Source organism: Schistocerca cancellata, chromosome 12 (genome assembly GCF_023864275.1).
Source record: "Schistocerca cancellata isolate TAMUIC-IGC-003103 chromosome 12, iqSchCanc2.1, whole genome shotgun sequence".
NCBI lineage: Eukaryota > Metazoa > Arthropoda > Insecta > Orthoptera > Acrididae > Schistocerca > Schistocerca cancellata.
The window spans coordinates 126890247-126915119 of NC_064637.1; the positions used below are offsets into that span (position 1 = coordinate 126890247).

Below are 24873 nucleotides of genomic sequence, written 5' to 3' on the forward strand. Positions count from 1 at the left end.
TTTTTGACGCTGATTAAAGTCTTGGAATCGTAGTCTTCTGTGGATATACATCTGAACATTCTGGTAGCTGTAAACCAAAGGCTTTTTTAGTCCTTCCTTCTTGTGGTGATATTTCATAGAAACTTTCATCCGATGACACATATTTCTTCAGAAGTGATATAGCAGGTTTCATATATATATCTTTAAATGTGTTTTAATTTACCAAAATATCTTCATAAAATTTTCCATCCCCTATTTCACCCCAATATGAGTTCAATTTCCCCCCCCCCCCAAAAAAAACTCCTTCAAACATGTATTTTTTATTTCTAACCAAGATGTCATTTACCAATTTTGATAGACGTGGCTCTACAAATGCTTTACTAATACTTTAATAACGATTTAGTTTAAAAATAAACTTTTACCCTGTATTTAACACCTTACTTATTAAACTTTCAAATGTTTTAAAGAAAATTCTGAACGAGAAACCAAATTCTCGCTTTTCTGGGTTGGAAATTCCCTAATAGCGACGTACCTTTTCTTCTCGCCACTACCGATGGAATTTCGAAAATTCGCTACTAAACGACACCTACAGAAGAAGATCAACCCTATCTCCAAATTTCAAGTTTCTGTCGTTATTGTTTGTGGGCTGAGTGATTATGCTTCAGCCACTCAGGACTTTCCCTTTTATGTGCAGAGATTACTGACTTCCCACAGACATGATGCCATTTGAGAATGAGTCAACTTTCTAGGTTGACAATATCTTGATAGCTGATGTGTAACAACAAAAAAAGGTAATAAAAATATTGACAAAGCGTTTTCCGTGGCGTAAAGAGAATAACTGGTGGCCATGTCTACCAACTCGTCCACATTATTAAAAGTTGCGGGACATTGTCTTGAAACGGGAGTCAAAAGTTCTACATCTACATCTACATCCATACTCCATAAGCCACCTTACGGTGTGTACCTTGAGTACCTCTATCCTTCTATTCCAGTCTCTTATTGTTCGTGGAAAGAAGGATTGTCGGTATGCCTCTGTGTGGGCTCTAATCTCTCTGATTTTATCCTCATGGTCTCTTCGCGAGATATACGTAGGAGGGAGCAATATACTGCTTGACTCTTCGGTGGAGGCATGTTCTCGAAACTTTGACAAAAGCCCATACCGAGCTACTGAGCGTCTCTCCTTCAGAGTCTTCCACTGGAGTTTATCTATCATCTCCGTAACGCTTTCGCGATTACTAAATGACCCTGTAACGAAGCGCGCTGCTCTCCGTTGGATCTTCTCTTTCTGTCAACCCTACTGGTACGGATCCCACACTGCTGAGCAGTATTCAAGCAGTGGGCGAACAAGCGTACTGTATCCTACTTCCTTTGTTTTCGGATTGCATTTCCTTAGGATGCTTCCAATGAATCTCAGTCTGGCATCTGCTTTACTGACGATCAACTTTATTTGACCATTCCATTTTAAATCACTCCTAATGCCTACTCCCAGATAATTTATGGAATTAACTGCTTCCAGTTGCTGACCTGCTGTATTGTAGCTAAATGATAAGGGATCTTTCTTTCTGTGTATTCGCAGCACATTACACTTGTCTACATTGAGATTCAATTGCCATTCCCTGCACCATGCGTGAATTCGCTGCAGATCCTCCTGCATTTCAGTACAATTTTCCATTGCTACAACCTCTCGATATACCACAGCATCATCTGCAAAAAGCCTAAGTGAACTTCCGATGTCATGCACAAGGTCATTTACGTATATTGTGAATAGCAACGGTCCTACGACACTCCCCTGCGGCACACCTGAAATCACTCTTACTTCGGAAGACTTCTCTCCATTGAGAATGACATGCTGCGTCCTGTTATCTAGGAACTCTTCAATCCAATCACACAATTGGTCTGATAGTCCATATGCTCTTACTTTGTTCATTAAACGACTGTGGGGAACTGTATCGAACGCCTTGCGGAAGTCAAGAAACACGGCATCTACCTGGGAACCCGTGTCTATGGCCCTCTGAGTCTCGTGGACGAATAGCGCGAGCGATTTTGTTGCAAAAGTGTGACTATAGACAAGAAGTGTCTCTCAGTTGTCTATATACAAAATCGCTCGATTGTCTTTAGACACTGTCTAGATCGAAAAATCGATCGACTTTGTATACTGGTGTGTACAAGGCCTTAAACGCCAAGCGGCCTAATGAGGCGCAGACGGCGTACTGCCACGCTCCGTGCTGCCCGCTGCCACACACACGCACATACACACACACACACAAACACACACACACACACACACACACACACACACACACACACACACGAGAGAGAGAGAGGGGGGGGGGGGACAGAGCGCGGTCTGTGTCGGTGGCAGCCACCCACGCCAGAAGCGGCCAGGTCCTCTCAGCAGCGGACACCTGCGCCGTCCTCGTGGCCGGAGGAACCGGTTCGAGCCCCGGAAGCTACGGCCGGTGCAGGAGGTCGCAGGTCTGCGCGAGGACACCGCAGCCGTCTAGGTCGCCAACCGAGGGCTTCTCCAGCCGCTCTTTTCCCTACAGGCGGATCTACCCGTTCCAACACTTCACGAATACAACACGATTCCTTTCACCCCCACCCCCTCTTCTCGTGTTTCGAAGGGGACAAGGGTATATACACCTATCGGCAGCGAAAGGACTGATGAATAAAACTCGCTGACGACACGGCGCTGTTGGCTGAAGCTGAACCACATTTTTAGGAGATGAGACTCTAGCATGCCAAACATCTGCGATGAGAATTAATAGTAACTCTGATACACATAGGGTGACATTGAATTATACGAAAAAAAACGTAAATTGGTTACAAACTATGCCGTGCACACACTTTATTCAACATATAAACGTCACTAGAGATATTCGGAATTACACTCCTGGAAATTGAAATAAGAACACCGTGAATTCATTGTCCCAGGAAGGGGAAACTATTGACACATTCCTGGGGTCAGATACATCACATGATCACACTGACAGAACCACAGGCACATAGACACAGGCAACAGAGCATGCACAATGTCGGCACTAGTACAGTGTATATCCACCTTTCGCAGCAATGCAGGCTGCTATTCTCCCATGGAGACGATCGTAGAGATGCTGGACGTAGTCCTGTGGAACGGCTTGCCATGCCATTTCCACTTGGCGCCTCAGTTGGACCAGCGTTCGTGCTGGACGTGCAGACCGCGTGAGACGACGCTTCATCCAGTCCCAAACATGCTCAATGGGGGACAGATCCGGAGATCTTGCTGACCAGGGTAGTTGACTTACACCTTCTAGAGCACGTTGGGTGGCACGGGATACATGCGGACGTGCATTGTCCTGTTGGAACAGCAAGTTCCCTTTCCGGTCTAGGAATGGTAGAACGATGGGTTCGATGACGGTTTGGATGTACCGTGCACTATTCAGTGTCCCCTCGACGATCACCAGTGGTGTACGGCCAATGTAGGAGATCGTTCCCCACACCATGATGCCGGGTGTTGGCCCTGTGTGCCTCGGTCGTATGCAGTCCTGATTGTGGCGCTCACCTGCACGGCGCCAAACACGCATACGACCATCATTGGCACCAAGGCAGAAGCGACTCTCATCGCTGAAGACGACACGTCTCCATTCGTCCCTCCATTCACGCCTGTCGCGACACCACTGGAGGCGGGCTGCACGATGTTGGGGCGCGAGCGGAAGACGGCCTAACGGTGTGCGGGACCGTAGCCCAGCTTCATGGAGACGGTTGCGAATGGTCCTCGCCGATACCCCAGGAGCAACAGTGTCCCTAATTTGCTGGGAAGTGGCGGTGCGGTCCCCTACGGCACTGCGTAGGATCCTACGGTCTTGGCGTGCATCCGTGCGTCGCTGCGGTCCGGTCCCAGGTCGACGGGCACGTGCACCTTCCGCCGACCACTGGCGACAACATCGATGTACTGTGTAGACCTCACGCCCCACGTGTTGAGCAATTCGGCGGTACGTCCACCCGGCCTCCCGCATGCCCACTATACGCCCTCGCTCAAAGTCCGTCAACTGCACATACGGTTCACGTCCACGCTGTCGCGGCATGCTACCAGTGTTAAAGACTGCGATGGAGCTCCGTATGCCACGCCAAACTGGCTGACACTGACGGCGGCGGTGCACAAATGCTCCGCAGCTAGCGCCATTCGACGGCCAACACCGCGGTTCCTGGTGTGTCTGCTGTGCCGTGCGTGTGATCATTGCTTGTACAGCCCTCTCGCAGTGTCCGGAGCAACTATGGTGGGTCTGACACACCGGTGTCAATGTGTTCTTTTTTCCATTTCCAGGAGTGTATTTTCATGCTTGATCTGCGTTCAGTTTTTGACGGGGTATCCACTGGGCCATCCCACCTCTAATCCTGAGGGGAGTACGATTGGGAGTTTCCTTTGTTAGTAAGGTACAATTTTGAAACACAGACTGGTGTGAGCTTTCGTTCATACAAGATGCTGCACACGATAGCAGGCTTGTCTGACGCTGGACTCTCTCTGTTGCAGGAAATGCCGAGGCGAGGCCGGAAGGATTCGCTTACGAAGGCCGTCTGGGTGAGTACAACCTCTGCGCTGCGCTAGGCGTAGCCAACAGTATATTTGTTTATTATTTGTCCGAGACGCACCACTACACACATCACGTCACTCTATTACACAAAATAATTTTTTATGCATTTGCGTCTATTACGCATTTATGTGTTTTCCCACAGTCCATATTTCAGTTGCATACAATGCTGTGCTCCAAACGCACATTCTCACAAATTTCTTACTCAAATTAAGGACTATGTTTGATACTACACTCATGCTCATAAATTAAGGATAATGCTGATACATGGTGGAACAACGCTCTGGTGGTGCGAATTTAAATGACCTCGGCGTATGACCATGCGGTGCATTTGACCTGCGGTCGTCGCACGGTGGCGCTGGCAGCAGTCCACATATTCAGAGATGTGTTGCTGCATGTCAGGAGGAAGGTGGGACCCACGGCAGAGATACTGGTGCAAAATGACGTACCGATACGCCTGACCTGTTACAGTTCCTCTGTCAAAGATATGCAGGGGTGTACGTGCAGACGTGTGCAGACGTCTTCAGACGTTCTAATGGTGACAGTGTGTTGAAAATGGCCCAGAGGACACATATTGATGACGTTATGAGGGGTGGAATACTAGGGAGACTGGAGGCTGGTCTAACACAGCAGGTCATAGCACGGGCCATCCATGTGCCATAAAGTGGGATCTCAGGATCATGGGAATGATTCCAGCAGACAGGAAACGTGTCCAGGTGCTACAGTACGGGACGTCCACAGTGTACAACACCACAAGAAGACTGATACCTCAGCATCAGTGCCCGCAGACGGCCACGGAGTACTGCAGGTAGGTTTGCTCGGGACCTTACCGCAGCCACTAGAACAGTTGTCTCCAGACACAAAGTCTACAGACGACTGAACAGACATGGTTTATTCTCCCGGAGACCTGCAAGGTGTATTCCATTGACCCCTGGTCACAGGAGAGCCCGTAAAACCTGGTGTCAAGAACACAGTACATGGCCATTGGAGCAGTGCTCCCAGGTTATGTTCACGGACGGGTCCAGGTATAGTATGAACAGTGATTCTCGCCGGGTTTTCATGTGGCGTGAACCAGGAACCAGATACCAACCCCTTAATGTCCTTGAAAGGGACCTGTATGGAGGACATGGTTTGATGGTGTGGGGTGTGATTATGATTGGTGCACGTACACCCCTGCATGTCTGACAGAGGAACTGTAACAGGTCAGGTGTATCGGGACGTCATTTTGCACCAGTATGTCCGCCTTTTCAGGGGTGCAGTGGGTCCCACCTTCCTCCTGATGGATGATAACGCAGAGCCCCACCGAGCTGCCATATTGGAGGAGTACCTTGAAACAGAAGATATCAGGCGAATGGAGTGGCCTGCCTGTTCTCCAGACCTAAATCCCATCGAGCACGTCTGGGATGCTCTCGGTCGATGTATCGCTGCACGTCTTCAAACCCCTATGACACTTCAGGAGCTCCGACAGGCACTGGGGCAAGAATGGGAGGCTATACCCCAGCAGCTGCTCGATCACCTGATCCAACCCGTTATGCGGCCTGTGTACGTGTGCATGGTGATCATATTCCACGTTGACGTCGGGGTACATACGCAGCAAACAGTGCCGTTTCGTAGCAGATGTCTGTCGGGACGGTTTTCTCAACTTATCACCATTACCGTGGACTTACAGATCTGTGTCGTGGGTGTTCCCTATGTGCCGATGCTATTAGCGCCAGTTTTGTGTAGTGCCACGTTGTGTGGCACCACATTCTGCAGTTATCCTTAATTTATGAGCATGAGTGTAGTGGTCTTCTCTTGGAATGCCCCTTTTTGCAGAGCTAGTCTAACGACAGTTGATGGTTGAAATGATCGCTATAGCAAGCAGAGATCTACAGATACCAGTATTTGAAGGCTGGTCCCTATTTTGACCATAACCGAGGTGGAATCTTACTACACGTCGGTCAGGAGACGGAGGATGGGGTAGTAAATCGCCGAAACTGGTAGCCAAATAAAATTGAGACGCCCTGCTAAACCCGCAGCACAGGTCAGGTAGTTTAAGTTGCAGAAAGGGGCCAAAATAAGCGGCTGTCAGTTACACTCGGACATACAACCTTTTATTTGATCAAACATTACAAGAGCCAAGAATTTTTTTAAACAAACACAGCTTTAGTTTTGGAACTTAATTAGCGGGTGAATGCGTCGAGGACAAGACCACCATAATTTAAAAACGGCTGAAAGCGAATAACTTAAAGCTCAACCAAAATCAGAAATTTAAAAGGCAAAGCCTCATCTTAAAACAGTTCCTTAATTCGGCTGAAGGCCCAAAGAATCTGACACTTTAAGAGTAAACAACTTAAACTCAAAATGGGCTGAAGGCCCAACGCTTAAGACTCAATAAGATTAATGTGGTGTCACCGCCAGACACCACACTTGCTAGGTGGTAGCCTTTAAATCGGCCGCGGTCCGCTAGTATACGACGGACCCGCGTGTCGCCACTGTCAGTAATTGCAGACCGAGCGCCGCCACACGGCAGGTCTAGAGAGACGTACTAGCACTCGCCCCAGTTGTACAGCCGAAGTTGCTAGCCATGGTCCACTGAGAATTACGCTCTCATTTGCCGAGACGATAGTTAGCATAGCCTTCAGCTACATTTGCTACGACCTAGCGAGGCGCCGTATTCAATTGATATTGATATTCTATTAATGTATCATCAAGATCGATGTTCTACAAATGTGGATTAAAGTTAAGTATTCCAGAAGCTACGTACTTTTCTTTATAGCATTCATTACGTATCCTGTTTCAGACCTCACGCCAGCCTGCGTGAGTTTAAGCGCGTGCCTTTCGGCTTTCTCTCATTGTGTCTAGGCTGTCTTGTCTAGACACAACAATTAATTTTTAAAAAATGCCAAACGCTTTACCTAAAACAGTTCTTAAATTAGGCTGAAGTCCCAAACCATTTGATGCCTTAAGGGCAAAACAACCTTAATCTAAAAGTCGGCTAGAAGCCATACAAGTATAAACAACAAGAACAGGAAAAAAAACAATACGCCCAAGGGCTCTCAGAAGTTCCGAGGGTCGGCCTGGAATTCACTGACGCTAGCTTAGGTGAGACAGGCAGTCGGCCCAACCATTGTCGATCCGACGACAACCCAACCGACAGACAGACGACGGACCCACCGACAAAATAACAGCCGCTTCACCCGACCAGCACACAACAGGGAGTTTAATGGAAGAACGTAGAAGTTACTGGCGCCCACAACATACACTCCTGGAAATGGAAAAAAGAACACATTGACACCGGTGTGTCAGACCCACCATACTTGCTCCGGACACTGCGAGAGGGCTGTACAAGCAATGATCACACGCACGGCACAGCGGACACACCAGGAACCGCGGTGTTGGCCGTCGAATGGCGCTAGCTGCGCAGCATTTGTGCACCGCCGCCGTCAGTGTCAGACAGTTTGCCGTGGCATACGGAGCTCCATCGCAGTCTTTAACACTGGTAGCATGCCGCGACAGCGTGGACGTGAACCGTATGTGCAGTTGACGGACTTCGAGCGAGGGCGTATAGTGGGCATGCGGGAGGCCGGGTGGACGTACCGCCGAATTGCTCAACACGTGGGGCGTGAGGTCTCCACAGTACATCGATGTTGTCGCCAGTGGTCGGCGGAAGGTGCACGTGCCCGTCGACCTGGGACCGGACCGCAGCGACGCACGGATGCACGCCAAGACCGTAGGATCCTACTCAGTGCCGTAGGGGACCGCACCGCCACTTCCCAGCAAATTAGGGACACTGTTGTTCCTGGGGTATCGGCGAGGACCATTCGCAACCGTCTCCATGAAGCTGGGCTACGGTCCCGCACACCGTTAGGCCGTCTTCCGCTCACGCCCCAACATCGTGCAGCCCGCCTCCAGTGGTGTCGCGACAGGCGTGAATGGAGGGACGAATGGAGACGTGTCGTCTTCAGCGATGAGAGTCGCTTCTGCCTTGGTGCCAATGATGGTCGTATGCGTGTTTGGCACCGTGCAGGTGAGCGCCAAAATCAGGACTGCATACGACCGAGGCACACAGGGCCAACACCCGGCATCATGGTGTGGGGAGCGATCTCCTACACTGGCCGTACACCACTGGTGATCGTCGAGGGGACACTGAATAGTGCACGGTACATCCAAACCGTCATCGAACCCATCGTTCTACCATTCCTAGACCGGCAAGGGAACTTGCTGTTCCAACAGGACAATGCACGTCCGCCTGTATCCCGTGCCACCCAACGTGCTCTAGAAGGTGTAAGTCAACTACCCTGGCCAGCAAGATCTCCGGATCTGTCCCCCATTGAGCATGTTTGGGACTGGATGAAGCGTCGTCTCACGCGGTCTGCACGTCCAGCACGAACGCTGGTCCAACTGAGGCGCCAGGTGGAAATGGCATGGCAAGCCGTTCCACAGGACTACATCCAGCATCTCTACGATCGTCTCCATGGGAGAATAGCAGCCTGCATTGCTGCGAAAGGTGGATATACACTGTACTAGTGCCGACATTGTGCATGCTCTGTTGCCTGTGTCTATGTGCCTGTGGTTCTGTCAGTGTGATCATGTGATGTATCTGACCCCAGGAATGTGTCAATAAAGTTTCCCCTTCCTGGGACAATGAATTCACGGTGTTCTTATTTCAATTTCCAGGAGTGTATTATTCATTGAGCTGTCAAACTACACACCGTGCTGGACATCGACAACATGAGGAGGAAAATACACTGCCTGAAATTACGTCAACGGCCAGGGCAGCTAACCGGAACGTTAACGGCCACAAAGCAGAAGATTCCGCTGGTGCACTTCAATTCAGATAACCAAGTACAGTTGAACTCCACTGGAGGGTGGCTAAAATTTGCCAACTTGAAAACACACGTTGTTGCCCACGGGAATATTCCAACAGCTGACAACCAACTCCAAACGACACAATGTGAACAGTTGTGACTTGCTGGTAGATTAAGACAAAAGTCAACTTTCATGTCCAGCATCGGTGAGCCACGAACCTCGTAGCAATGGGAACAGCAGCACACACTCCGACACCACGTAGAGGCCGCCTGCAGGCCGAGCCGAACTACGCGCCACGGAGATTTCCTCGCTGCTCCACGCCAACCGACCAACTGCCGAAAACTATATGCGCCAGGCCAAAGATAGACCAAGGTGCAAATATCGATACACACCGTTGCTGCCAGCTGCGGAAAGACAGGATAACAGGATTGACACACACAGTGGTTACAATTACTACAAGCCACACCACAAGTTGGGAAACGAGGCCAAATTTCTAGTAGTTTACTGTCGAGTTGAGATTTTCACAAATGTTTTATTCGTATCTTACAGAAACTAACAGTACGGCAATAAACAGCCTTTTAAACACGCCGCTAACGACAATAGAGTAATTTATAGCAATACAACAACTTAAAAATTAAAAAAAACACACAGAAGCTAGCAGTACGGCAATAAACAACCTTTTAAAACACGCCGCTAACGGCAATCAAGTAATTTACAGCAATACAACAGTTTAAAAAAATTTTAAAAATCACAGAAGCTAGCAGTACGGCAATAAACTACCCTTTAAAACACGCCGCTAACGCCAATCAAAGTAATTTATAGCAATACAACAACTTTTAAAAAAATTTAAAGAACATTAGTAAACAGGCTACTAAAGTAAATACAGAATTTTGTTAATAAGGTACGGTGACGTAGTGAAGCTACCAACACAGCCATTAAAAAAATTGAACAGGTCTCAGCAAACACACGATTAATGGCAATAAAAGGAATTTACAAACTTGGAGGAATTTTAAAAAATTTTAAACAAAGGTGTCCTGGAATATCATTAGAACATAACAGATATGACGGACCCGTGTAAGGCGGCCACAATTCACCCACTCAGGGATGCTCAGGCTAGACAGAATACTGACCAATTTAAATACGCCCGTAAACACAATTGCCACTCGGAGGCTGGTCACTGCACCGACTTGTTATAAAATGGCTTAACTTGCTGACAGAATTAGAGCTAACCTCGTGCAAGGAAACATTACACCACACAGTCCTGAATGAGCAACCACATGATCAACCAACAAGACGCATGAATTTACTCATAACACACGACAGAGTAGGGAAACAAACTGAACTACCAAAACTACACCTCCCACCGGACAGTAACGAGAGGACACCGGTGCCAGGGACAGGAAACCCGGTCGCCGGAGGCCACAAGGCAGAAGAGACGCTGGTTGCACAAAATTATTACTTAATAATAAAACCTTCCATGAACTTAACTTGCAATTATGCTCGAACAGGCAGTACACGACCTCCGATGGCAAGGATCCACACATCCGACCGCGCACGCGTCGCCAGCGTACCCAACACGCCACGGTCACGCGACAACACGCTCTGTCACCGGAGTTCACGTCTTCTCTGCAACGTTGACGGGTAGTGACCGCTCCTCCATGTTAGGTGTCTCCTTTTAAACTGCAGTGGAGGATTTAAAGAAGCTTGTTAACGTCCCACCAAGGCGAAATGAACAGCAACTACTCTTGGGGCGATTCTGTATACAACCAACACGCGGGGAGCTCTTCCGTCAACTCGACCCGCTCGTTACACACAACCGACATACATGACGTGGCGACTCGGTACAACCGACCACGCCTGCTTCGCGCTGGAGAGCCACACTGCCCTCCCGTGTCCACCACACTCTCTGCGCGCAACGCCCCCACTTCCCCGCCACCACACGAGGTTACAACCGGTCAAAGATCTCACTTCCTACCAAGCCCCTACCACACCGTAGCGGAGAAGCGAGGCGACTGTCCCCGCAATTGAAGCAGCTGATCGCCGCCATTTGCAGGGGTGAATCCTAGCACTGGGGTTGTGATTTGAAGTATATGAGACGCAACAAGAGCAACTTGAAGCACAAATTAAACACATGTTTGTTTAAAAAATACTGAGTATTCGAGTCTATTTTAAAAGTATACTTAAATGAACAGACGAATGGAAAAACTAGTAGAAGCCGACCTCGGGGAAGATCAGTTTGGATTCCGTAGAAATACTGGAACACGTGAGGCAATACTGACCTTATGACTTATCTTAGAAGAAAGATTAAGGAAAGGCAAACCTACGTTTCTAGCATTTGTAGACTTAGAGAAAGCTTTTGACAATGTTGACTGGAATACTCTCTTTCAAATTCTAAAGGTGGCAGGGGTAAAATACAGGGAGCGAAAAGCTATTTACAATTTGTACAGAAACCAGATGGCAGTTATAAGAGTCGAGGGGCATGAGAGGGAAGCAGTGGTTGGAAAGGGAGTGAGACAGGGTTGCAACCTCTCCCCAATGTTATTCAATCTGTATATTGAGCAAGCAGTAAAGGAAACAAAAGAAAAATTTGGAGTAGGTATTAAAATCCATGGAGAAGAAATAAAAACTTTGAGGTTCGCCGATGACATTGTAATTCTGTCAGAGACAGCAAAGGACTTGGAAGAGCAGTTGAACGGAATGGATGGCGTCTTGAAGGGAGTGTATAAGATGAACATCAACAAAAGCAAAACGAGGATAATGGAATGTTGTCGAATTAAGTCGGGTGATGCTGAGGGTATTAGATTAGGAAATGAGACACTTAAAGTAGTAAAGGAGTTTTGCTATTTGTGGAGAAAAATAACTGATGATGGTCGAAGTAGAGAGGATATAAAATGTAGACTGGCAATGGCAAGGAAAGCGTTTCTGAAGAAGAGAAATTTGTTAACATCGAGTATAGATTTAAGTGTCAGGAAGTCGTTTCTGAAAGTATTTGTATGGAGTGTAGCCATGTATGGAAGTGAAACATGGACGGTAAATTTTTTGGACAAGAAGAGAATAGAAGCTTTTGAAATGTGGTGCTACAGAAGAATGCTGAAGATTAGATGGGTCGATCACATAACTACTGAGGAAGTATTGAATAGGATTGGGGAGAAGAGAAGTTTGTGGCACAACTTGACCAGAAGAAGGGATCGGTTGGTAGGACATGTTCTGAGGCATCAAGGGATCACCAATTTAGTATTGGAGGGCAGCGTGGAGGGTAAAAATCGTAGGGGGAGACCAAGAGATGAATACACTAAGCAGATTCTGAAGGATGTAGGTTGCAGTAGGTACTGGGAGATGAAGAAGCTTGCACAGGATAGAGTAGCATGGAGAGCTGCATCAAACCAGTCTCAGGACTGAAGACAACAACAACAACAACCTAAATGAATGAAGTTTCCTAATTTCCGAAATACGTCTGCATAGAGAGCGAAATTTAAGAATGTAAGGCTCTTTCCTGACAAGGTGGAGCGAGTTTACATCGAGTTATTTGAATTAGATAATTACGTGAAACTTTTAAAGTAGCAGACAGTAGGATTATATTTGCCCCTAACTCCTTTGCCATTGCAATATTTGTGGGAAGTCCATCAGAAGTACCAGCTAACACGCTGGCATTTACACCATACAACATTGTAATGGCCATCTCCAATAACATGTCACTGTGAGTAGCGTTAATAACCGAGATTACTTTATCGTTTACTAAGTTCCTAGCTTTTAGTTCTTCTAAAATATTTGCTAATTTACAAACCTTCTGCGTCTGTCTTTTACACTTTTTGTTCACTGTATTTAACTTAGTCTTATATTGCACAATTTTTGCTTCCTTCATTTCTTCAATTTTTTCGAACTCTTCCTTCAGCTTACTTGGACTTGGTGGAAATGAATAATTGTGGTCTCCAGTGTAACCAGAAACGTGCACACCCACACACACGGTTTCTGCTGTTTCAACATTTCTTAGCTTTGGCTTTGGAGGTTTCGTTGCCAGGAAAAGAAACGTTCAAAATTATACACACTGACAGTATTTCCACACTATTTAACCTAGGCCTATATTGCACGATTTCCAGGACACTATACCTTTTTCAAATGAGTTGGAAATCCAAAGACTGTCGGTACAGCACCATCCTTCAGTTGACGTCTATTTGCATAATTTTCCATGTAACAATTCTCTTCAAAATGAAGAGAGCACAGCAAATGATCTGCTGTCGGCTGGAAGTTCTCTCTCCGAGTAGCAACTACCCATTTCCGATGTAGAAAACCATTTCTAAGGGGAAACCTAAACAAAAACAAACGCTCATGATGTATTATTTCTGCATGAAAATACTATATACAAGTAATAGAAAGTAACAAACAACCAGAAATAACTGAACTGTGAAATGTAACATTGTTTCCGTACTCGTCTTTGCTTCCATTCTTACTGATACAATTAAAAGCAGCACACGAACGAACAATGTTTACGCACTGTTTCCCTGCAAATGGCGGCTTCTATGACGTCCAATGTGGGGACGCGACACTAGCGCCAATGCGCGGTCTAGTTTTTATTTAGTAACTCTCTGCTTCCTCCATAGCAGTTTCCCGGAAGCAAAAACGCAGATATCGATAGCAGAGGGAAAAGACAACGAAGCAGCCACTTAATGACAGACAGCATATCAAACAAACATGTCAGGGGAAGAAAAGGAAAACCAATGCAATCTAAACACAAGGTGTAGCACGAGTCGATACACGGCTCGAGGATAATCGTGATAACCGCGTGAGGCTAACCACAGAATAGCATGAGCCAGGCACGGCTCAAAAATGTCTGAAAACTACACGGTTCAGAGGTGTTTTGCAAAAACAGACATAATGTATTATGGGATAACAGCGATCAGTGATTTTATAATGTTACTTAAAATCCGTCTTGATTGCAAAAATTTTTTTAATTATTCATGTGACCGGTTTCGGTTCATTCAGAATCATCTTCAGATCTGTAAAAATAATTATACTAATTTACCATTTCACAGAAGCAAATGTTTTTCATCCTATCTAATCAACATCAAATGTACCAGAACGTACCTGATATTTCAGTTACAGGAGTAACCCGTCCAAATCCAGCAACTTTCACATGCTACGTCACATAAAATTGGTTGGCAGAGTGCACGTCATTTATATTAATTATAACACTATTTCCGACAGGTGGCATCTGGTACATTTGTTACATTCCATTTGTACATACTGTATTCAGTAGATCTTTTTTATATTAAAAATATTTGGTTAAAATATGTAGATGTCAAAGTTAAAATCTGTACTTCTCAGGATTAAAAAACGTATAAAAATGATAATTTTACTGTTTTTTAATCCTGACAAGTACAGATTTTAACTTTGACATCTACATATTTTAACCAAATATTTTTAATATAAAAAAGATCTACTGAATACAGTATGTACAAATGGAATGTAACAAATGTACCAGACGCCACCTGTCGGAAATAGTGTTATAATTAATATAAATGACGTGCACTCTGCCAACCAATTTTATGTGACGTAGCATGTGAAAGTTGCTGGATTTGGACGGGTTAGTCCTGTAACTGAAATATCAGGTACGTTCTGGTACATTTGATGTTGATTAGATAGGATGAAAAACATTTGCTTCCGTGAAATAATAAATTAGTATAATTATTTTTACAGATCTGAAGATGGTTCTGAATGAACCGAAACCGGTCATATGAATAATAAAAAAATTTTTTGCAATCAAGACGGATTTTAAGTAACATTATCAGAGGTGTTTGATTTGTCTCCCTGCGTTTCTTGTGTTACCCAACCTAAAGGCCTCAGCGTGGAGTGTCGCTGAGGTGTTCCCTCTGTCGCAGGCCCCAGCCACTGGTCGGAGGAGTTCAAGTCGTGCGCGGGCAAGTACCAGAGCCCGATAGACATCGAGGAGCACCTGGTGACCCAGGTGCGTCTGCCCGCGCTCCGGTTCCGGGGCTTCCGCACGCCGCCCGAGACCGCCACCGCCACCAACAACGGACACACCGGTGAGTAACCTCTGGCGTGCCACACGGGACTGTTACGGGACCACTGCTTTTCACAATATATATACAGGGTGTTTCAAAAATGACCGGTATATTTGAAACGGCAATAAAAACTAAACGAGCAGCGATAGAAATACACCGTTTGTTGCAATATGCTTGGGACAACAGTACATTTTCAGGCGGACAAACTTTCGAAATTGCAGTAGTTACTATTTTCAACAACAGATGGCGCTGCGGTCTGGGAAACTCTATAGTACGATATTTTCCACATATCCACCATGCGTAGCAATAATATGGCGTAGTCTCTGAATGAAATTACCCGAAACCTTTGACAACGTGTCTGGCGGAATGGCTTCACATGCAGATGAGATGTACTGCTTCAGCTGTTCAATTGTTTCTGGATTCTGGCGGTACACCTGGTCTTTCAAGTGTCCCCACAGAAAGAAGTCGCAGGGGTTCATGTCTGGCGAATAGGGAGGCCAATCCACGCCGCCTCCTGTATGTTTCGGATAGCCCAAAGCAATCACACGATCATCGAAATATTCATTCAGGAAATTAAAGACGTCGGCCGTGCGATGTGGCCGGGCACCATCTTGCATAAACCACGAGGTGTTCGCAGTGTCGTCTAAGGCAGTTTGTACCGCCACAAATTCACGAAGAATGTCCAGATAGCGTGATGCAGTAATCGTTTCGGATCTGAAAAATGGGCCAATGATTCCTTTGGAAGAAATGGCGGCCCAGACCAGTACTTTCTGAGGATGCAGGGACGATGGGACTGCAACATGGGGCTTTTCGGTTCCCCATATGCGCCAGTTCTGTTTATTGACGAAGCCGTCCAGGTAAAAATAAGCTTCGTCAGTAAACCAAATGCTGCCCACATGCATATCGCCGTCATCAATCCTGTGCACTATATCGTTAGCGAATGTCTCTCGTGCAGCAATGGTAGCGGCGCTGAGACGTTGCCGCGTTTGAATTTTGTACGGATAGAGGTGTAAACTCTGGTGCATGAGATGATATGTGGACGTTGGCGTCATTTGGACCGCAGCTGCAACACGGCGAACGGAAACCCGAGACCGCCGTCAGATCACCTGCTGCACTAGCTGCGCGTTGCCCTCTGTGGTTGCCGTACGCGGTCGCCCTACCTTTCCAGCACGTTCATCTGTCACGTTCCCAGTCCGTTGAAATTTTTCAAACAGATCCTTTATTGTATCGCTTTTCGGTCCTATGGTTACATTAAACCTCCGTTGAAAACTTCGTCTTGTTGCAACAACACTGTGTTCTAGGTGGCGGAATTCCAACACCAGAAAAATCCTCTGTTCTAAGGAATAAACCATGTTGTCTACAGCACACTTGCACGTTGTGAACAGCACACGCTTACAGCAGAAAGACGACGTACAGAATGGCGCACCCACAGACTGCGTTGTCTTCTATATCGTTCACATCACTTGCAGCGCCATCTGTTGTTGCAAATTGTAACTACTGTAATTTCGAAAGTTTGTCCGCCTGGAAACGTACTGTTGTCCCAAGCATATTGCAACAAACGGTGTATTTCTATCGCTGCTCGTTTAGTTTTTATTGCCGTTTCAAATATACCGGTCATTTTTGAAACATCCTGTAAATGACCTAGTAGATAGTGTCGGAAGTTCCGTGCGGCTTTTCGCGGATGATGCTGTAGTACGAGGTGCATTCAAGTTCTAAGGCCTCCGACTTTTTTTCAAATTAACTACTCACCCGAAATCGATTAAACTGGCGTTACTTGTCGACGTAATTGCCCTGCAGACGTACACATTTTTCACAACGCTGACGCCATGATTCCATGGCAGCGGCAAAGGCTTCTTTAGGAGCCTGTTTTGACCACTGGAACATCGCTGAGGCAATAGCAGCACGGCTGGTGAATGTGCGGCCACGGAGAGTGTCTTTCATTGTTGGAAAAAGCCAAAAGTCACTAGAAGCCAGGTCAGGTGAGTAGGGGGCATGAGGAATCACTTCAAAGTTGTTATCACGAAGAAACTGTTGCGTAACGTTAGCTCGATGTGCAGGTGCGTTGTCTTGGTGAAACAGCACACGCGCAGCCCTTCCCGGACGTTTTTGTTGCAGTGCAGGAACGAATTTGTTCTTCAAAACATTTTCGTAGGATGCACCTGTTACCGTAGTGCCCTTTGGAACGCAATGGGTAAAGATTACGCCCTCGCAGTCCCAGAACATGGACACCATTTTTTCAGCACTGGCGGTTACCCGAAATTTTTTTGGTGGCGGTGAATCTGTGTGCTTCGATTGAGCTCACTGGCGCTTTGTTTCTGGATTGAAAAATGGCATCCACGTCTCATCCATTGTCACAACCGACGAAAAGAAAGTCCCATTCGTGCTGTCGTTGCGCGCCGACATTGCTTGGCAACATGCCACACGGGCAGCCGTGTGGTCGTCCGTCAGCATTCGTGGCACCCACCTGGATGACACTTTTCGCATTTTCAGGTCGTCATGCAGGATTGTGTGCACAGAACCCACAGAAATGCCATCTCTGGAGGCGATCTGTTCAACAGTCATTCGGCGATTCCCCAAAACAATTCTCTCCACTTTCTCGATCATGTCCTCAGACCGGCTTGTGCGAGCCCGAGGTTGTTTCGGTTCGTTGTCATACGATATTCTGCCTTCATTAAACTGTCGCACCCACGAACGCACTTTCGACACATCCATAACTCCATCACCACATGTCTCCTTCAACTGTCGATGAATTTCAATTGGTTTCACACCACGCAAATTCAGAAAACGAATGATTGCACGCTGTTCAAGTAAGGAAAACGCCGCCATTTTAAGTGTTTAAAACAGTTCTCATTCTCGCCGCTGGCGGTAAAATTCCATCTGCCGTACGGTGCTGCCATCTCCTGGATGTATTGACAATGAACGTGGCCTCATTTTAAAATAATGAGCATGTTTCTATTTCCAGTCCGGAGAAAAAAAATCGGAGGCGTTAGAACTTGAATGCACGTCGTATACAGAGAAGTTGCAGCATTAAAAAATTGCAGCCAAATGCAGGAAGATCTGCACCGGATAGGCACTTGGTGCAGGGAGTGGCAACTGACCCTTAACGTAGACAAACGTAATGTATTGCGAATACGTAGAAAGAAGGATCCTTTATTGTATGATTACATGATAGCGGAACAAACACTGGTAGCAGTCTATATCTCTAACATCGATCTGTTGTATAATTTTAGAGCATGATTTTGCTCACGTATCATGTCATCCAAAACGAGGATAAAGGAATGTAGTCGAATTAAATCGGGTGATGCTGAGGGAATTAGATTAGGAAATGAGACACTTAAAGTAGTAAATGAGTTTTGCTATTTGGGGAGAAAAATAACTGATGATGGTCGAAGTAGAGAGGATATAAAATGTAGACTCGCAACGGCAAGGAAAGCGTTTCTGAAGAAGAGAAATTTGTCAACATCGAGTATAGATTTAACTGTCAGGAAGCCGTTTCTGAAAGTATTTGTATGGAGTGTAGCCATGTATGGAAGTGAAACATGGACAATAAATAGTTTGGACAAGAAGAGAATAGAAGCTTACGAAATATGGTGCTACAGAAGAATGTTGAAGATTAGGTGGGTAGATCACGTAACTAATGAGGAGGTATTGAATAGGATTGGGGAGAAGAGACGTTTGTGGCACAACTTGACTAGAAGAAGGGATCGGTTGGTAGGACATGTCCTGAGGCATCAAGGGATCACAAATTTAGCATTGGAGGGCAGTGTGTGTAAAAATCATAGAGGGAGACCAAGAGATGAATACACTAAGCAGATTCAGAAGGATGTAGGTTGCAGTAGGTTCTGGGAGATGAAGCAGCTTGCACACGATAGAGTAGCACGGAGAGCTGCATCAAACCAGTCTCAGGACTGAAGACCACAACAACAAGATCATGTCATTTCTGGAAACCCAGAATCTTCTCTGTAGGAATCAACATGGATTTCTGAAACAGCGATCGTGTGAGATTCAATTCGCTTTATTTGCTCATGAGACCCAGAAAATATTAGATACAGGCTCACAGGTAGATGCCATTTTCCTTGACTTCCGGAAGGCGTTCGATACAGTTCCGCACTGTCGCCTGATAAGCCTACGGAATATCAGACCAGCTGTGTGGCTGGATTGAAGAGTTTTTAGCAAACAGAACACAGCATGTTGTTCTCAATGGAGAGACGTCTACAGACGTTAAAATAACCTCTGGCGCGCCACAGAGGAGTGTTATGGTACCACTGCTTTTCACAATATATATAAATGACCTAGTACATAGTGTCGGAAGTTCCATGCGGCTTTTCGCGGATGATGCTGTAGTATACAGAGAAGTTGCAGCATTAGAAAATTGCAGCGAAACGCAGGAAGATCTGCAGAAGATAGGCACTTGGTGCAGTGAGTGGCAACTGACCCTTAACATCGACAAATGTAATGTATTGCGTATACATAGAAAGAAGGATCCTTTATTGTATGATTATATGATAACGGAACAATGGTAGCAGTTACTTCTGTAAAATATCTGGGAGTATGCGTACGGAACGATTTGAAGTGGAATGATCATATAAAATTAATTGTTGGTAAGGCGGGTGCCAGGTTGAGATTCATTGGGAGAGTTCTTAGAAAATGAAGTCCGTCAACAAAGGAGGTGGCTTACAAAACACTCATTCGACCTATACTTGAGTATTGCTCATGAGTGTGGGATCCGTACCAGGTCGGGTTGACGGAGGAGATAGAGAAGATCCAAAGAAGAGCGGCGCATTTCGTCACAGGGTTATTTGGTAAGCGTGGTAGCGTTACAGAGATGTTTAGCAAACTCAAGTGGCAGACACAGCAAGAGAGGCGCTCTGCATCGCTGTGTAGCTTGCTGTCCAGGTTTCCAGAGGGTGCGTTTCTGGATGAGGTATCGAATATATTGCTTCCCCCTCCTTATACCTCCAGGAGAGATCACGAATGCAACATTAGAGAGATTCGAGCGCGCACGGAGGCTTTCCGGCAGTCGTTCTTCCCGCGAACCATACGCGACTGGAACAGGAAAGAGAGGTAATGACAGTGGCACACCGTTGGGTGGCTTGCGGAGTATAAATGTAGTTGTAGATGTAGATGTAGAGTAGCGCGCGCCCGTGCTCCTGTATGCACACAGAGGCAGGTACCGCCCACCTTACAAAGGGAGTGTCTGACACTTGGGTCACCGCTCCTGATCAAGTTTGTCGAGGAGCTTCTGTTCTGAAAATAAAGAGACATTACACCAAGTGAAAGAGATAGAAATATACACTGAAGTGCCAATAAAACTGCGACACCTGCCTAATACCGTGTAGGACCCCCGCGAGCACGAAGAAGTGCCGCAACACTACGTGGCATGGACTCGACTAATGTCTGAAGTAGTGCTGGAGGGAATTGACGCCATGAATCCTGCAGGGCTGTCCATAAATCCGTAGGAGTACCAGGGGTTTGAGGTCTCTTCTGAACAGCACTTTGCAAATCATCCCAGACATACGCATGTCTGGGGACTTTGGTGGTCAGCAGAGGAAGTGTTCAAACCCAGACGAGTATTTCTGGAGCCGCTCTGTAGCAATTGTGGACCTGTGGGATGTCGCATTGTCCTGCTGGAATTGCCCAAGTTTATCGGAATACACAATGGACATGAATGAATTCAGATGATCAAACTGGTTGCTTACGTAGGTGTCACCTGTCAGAGTCGTATGGAGACGTATCAGGGGTCCCATATCACTCAAACTGCACACGCCCCACACCTTAACAGAGACATCAGCCTGAACTGTCCCCAGCTGACAGGCACGGTCCGTGGATTCATGAGGTTGTATCCATACCCGTACTCGTCCATCCGCTCCATACGATTTGAAACGAGACTCGTCCGACCAGGCAACATGATTCCAGCCATCAACAGTCCAGTGTCGTTGTTGACGAACTCAGGCTAGGAGTAAAGCTTTGCGTCGTGCATTCATCAGGGGTACATGAGTCGGCTCCGAAAGCCTATATTGATGATGTTTCGATGAATGGTGCGAACGCTCACACTTGTTGATTAGCCAGCATTGAAATCTGCAGCAATTTTGCGCCGGCCGCTGTGGTCGAGCAGATGTAGGCGCTGCAGTCCGGAACCACGCGACTGCTACGGTCGCAGGTTCGAATCCTGCCTCGGGCATGGATGTGTGTGATGTCCTTAGGTTAGTTAGGTTTAAGTAGTTCTAAGTTAAGTCCCATAGTCCTCAGAGCCATTTGAACCATTTTTTTTGCAGCAATTTTCGGAAGGGTTGCACTTCTGTGACGTTTAAAGACTCTCTTCAGTCGTCACTGGTCCCATTCTTGCAGGATCTTTTACCGGCCTCAGCGACGCGCGGAAATTTGATGTTTTACCGGATTCCTGATATTCGCGGTACACACGTGAAATAATCATCATCATCATTTAAGACTGATTATGCCTTTCAGCGCTCAGTCTGGAGCATAGCCCCCCTTATACAGTTCCTCCATGATCGCCTATTCAGTGCTAACATTGGTGCCTCATCTGATGTTGTGGTTCATGGTGTGGGTTCCTGTAGTCATGTCCTAGTTCATGAACCACGGGCAACGTATGGGTGGCCAAGTAAGTGGTCCCGACAGTCGGGATACCAGTGACTTTGGAATAAGGCTGGGCATCTCGGACATATTCTGAGTCGTGGTCACCTTTGTGCTCATACGGCAAAGACTACCAAATCCACCGGTTAGTCCCTCGGCCGTTAGGAGTAAAACCCAATGGGACTCGGGGCAAGTAAGGCTAGCAACCTGCTTCCCTGGTACTTTAAATATGATGCTGGCAACAATCAGAGCAAAATGCCTCGGACCTTTGGAGATGACGGAGTCCCACCTCTAACTGACAACTGACTCGTGAAATTGTACGGGAAAATCCCCGCTTCATCGCTACCTCTGAGATGCTCTGCCCCGTCGCTCTTGCGCTGACTATAACACCACGTTCAAACTCACTCAACTCTTGGTAACGCGATAATCTGCCACTGTAGCAGCATTAACCGATCTAACAACTGTGCCAGACCTTTGTTGTCTTATATAGGCGTCGGCGAGCGTAGCGCCGTATTCGGACAGTTTCATACCTCTGTATTTGAATATGCATGCCTATATCATTTTCTTTGGTGCTTCAATGTAGATACCCGACACGTTTGTATGATAAACCCCATCCCTCGAAAATTTTGCTCCCCTACTCTGTGTTACCACAAATGACGTGTGCACGCCGTAGTTTGTAACTAATTTACGTTTTTTTTCATGTAGATCAATAACTGTCACCCTGTAATTGCCGCTTCACGCTGGTGTAGGTAACGCACTCGGCTAGTGACGTGGCGAGCCGGAGACCAGACAGCGGCTAACGGCGAGACTGCAGCGTCAACACGTAACCTGATGCGCGCCGGACACAAATTACGACAAAACGGCGCGGCGAGGAAATGGGATCCAGGCACGCGCCGGACGGCATCACCCCCCCCCCCCCCACACACACACACAGACACACACACAAAGCCTCCTCTACCTCTCCCTGCAGCTGGCGGCCTTCATCTCTCCCGTGTGCGGTCACCTCGCTCCACCACCGATTCTGACACTGTACTGGCACAAATCAGCACACAGCACCACACCACTGTGTTCCGAATAAGTGTTTGGCTCCCGCTGAACGGAGCATCAGATACTGACCTCGAGTTGTCTGACACTTAGCAAGGAAAGTGGCCGTGCGGAGCAAGCGTGAAGGTAGCCTTCTAACTTGCACTGCCTGTGAAAAAGAAAATGTCACCCGAAAGAGAGGACGAAAGTAAATGGAACTTATGCCCGCCCTGTTAGCCGTTAGCCGTGCGTTGGACCGCACGGCTCTCCGGACTGGGAAGGAGCGCCTGGTCCCCGGCACGAATCCACCCGGCGGACTTGTGTCGAGGTCCGGTGAGCCGGCCAGTCTGTGGATGGTTTTTAGGCGGTTTTCCATCTGCCCCGGCGAATGCGGGCTGGGTCCCCTTATTCCGCCTCAGCTACACTATGTCGGCGATTGCTGCGCAAACAAGTTCTCCACGTACGGGTACACCACCATTACTCTACCACGCAAACATAGGGGTTACACCCGTCTGGTGTAAGACGTTCCCTGGAGGGGGTGGGGGGTCCACCGGGGGCCGAACCGCACAGTAACACAGAAAGAGTGGTTCGGTGAGGGGCGGCGGACGGGTGAAGTGGACTGCGGTAGTCGTCGTGGGGTTGTGGACCACTGCGGCTGCGTCGTTCCTAGGTCCCCGGTTAACATACAATACAATACAACTTCACGCATCTCCCTCTGGCCTAACCCAATGCGAAGCTGTAGTGGCGTCACGTAGTAAGCCCCTTGACGACCTGTCTCCACGTCGCCCTGTCTCGGGCACCGTCCCTTGCTTGCTACAATACCATCCCAGGCAGGTTATTAGTATGTCCTGTCTGCCGTAATGGCGAACGTCCTCTATGTCGTCAGATGTCCACTTTTCCCTGTATCATTCCTCTTTCCACTGCCTCTTGGCTTCTGCCAATGTCACCAAAATACACTGGTCTCCAAAATTAAAGCAACAAACAGCCATTGTCCCGTCCTGTGTCCAACCCACAGTACACCAGTGGCAAACAACACTTAATACCGTCACTGCGCGATAGCGATGGAAATGTTACCGATGATGCTGCCATTAAAGCGGAGTTACTAAATACAGTTTTCTGAAATTCCTTCACGAAAGAAGACGAAGTAAATTTTCCGGAATTCTAAACCAGAACAGCTGTTAGCATGAGTGACATAAAAGTAGATATCTTAGGTGTTGCGAAACTAGGGCGCCGCAGTCGTGGACTGTGGGGCTGGTCCCGGCGACGGTTGGAGTCCTCCCTCGGGCATGGGTGTGTTTGTCCTTAGGATAATTTAGGTTAAGTAGTGTGTAAGCTCAGGAACCTTAGCTGTTAAGTCCCATAAGATTTCACACACATTTGAACATTTTTGTTGCGAAACAACTCAAATCACTTAAGAAAGGCAAGTCTTCCGGTCCAGATGGTATACCAATCAGGTTCCTTTCAGAGTATGCAGACACAATAGCACCTTTCTTAGCAATCATATACAACCGCTCACTTGACGAAAGGTCTGTTCCTAAAGACTGGAAAGTAGCACAGGTCACACGAATATTCAACAAAGGAAATAAGAGTAACCCATTGAATTACAGACCCATATCACTGACCTCAATTTGCAGTAGGATTTTGGAGCATATACTGTAATCTAACATTATGTATCACCTTGAAGAAAATGATTTATTGATACATAACCAACACGGATTCAGAAAATATTGGTCTTGTGCAACACAGGTAGCTCTTTATTCCCGTGAAGTAATGAGTGCTGTCGACAAGGGATCTCAGATCGATTCCAAATTCCAAGATTTCCAGAAGGCTTTTGATACCATTCCTCACAAGCGACTATTAATCAAATTGCGTGCATATGGTGTATCGCCTCAATTGTGTGA

The 24873-nt window shown here is 46.9% G+C and overlaps 1 protein-coding gene across 1 annotated transcript in view; it reads left to right on the forward strand.

The window, feature by feature from the left end:
• The window catches only part of LOC126109793 (carbonic anhydrase 2-like), a 135991-nt gene that overhangs the window by 64251 nt on the left and 46867 nt on the right, over positions 1–24873 (forward strand). The window contains exons 2-3 of the mRNA XM_049914850.1: positions 4490–4537; positions 15215–15379. Coding sequence (XP_049770807.1) covers positions 4490–4537; positions 15215–15379 — 213 coding nt within the window. The remainder of the gene's footprint in view (positions 1–4489; positions 4538–15214; positions 15380–24873) is intronic.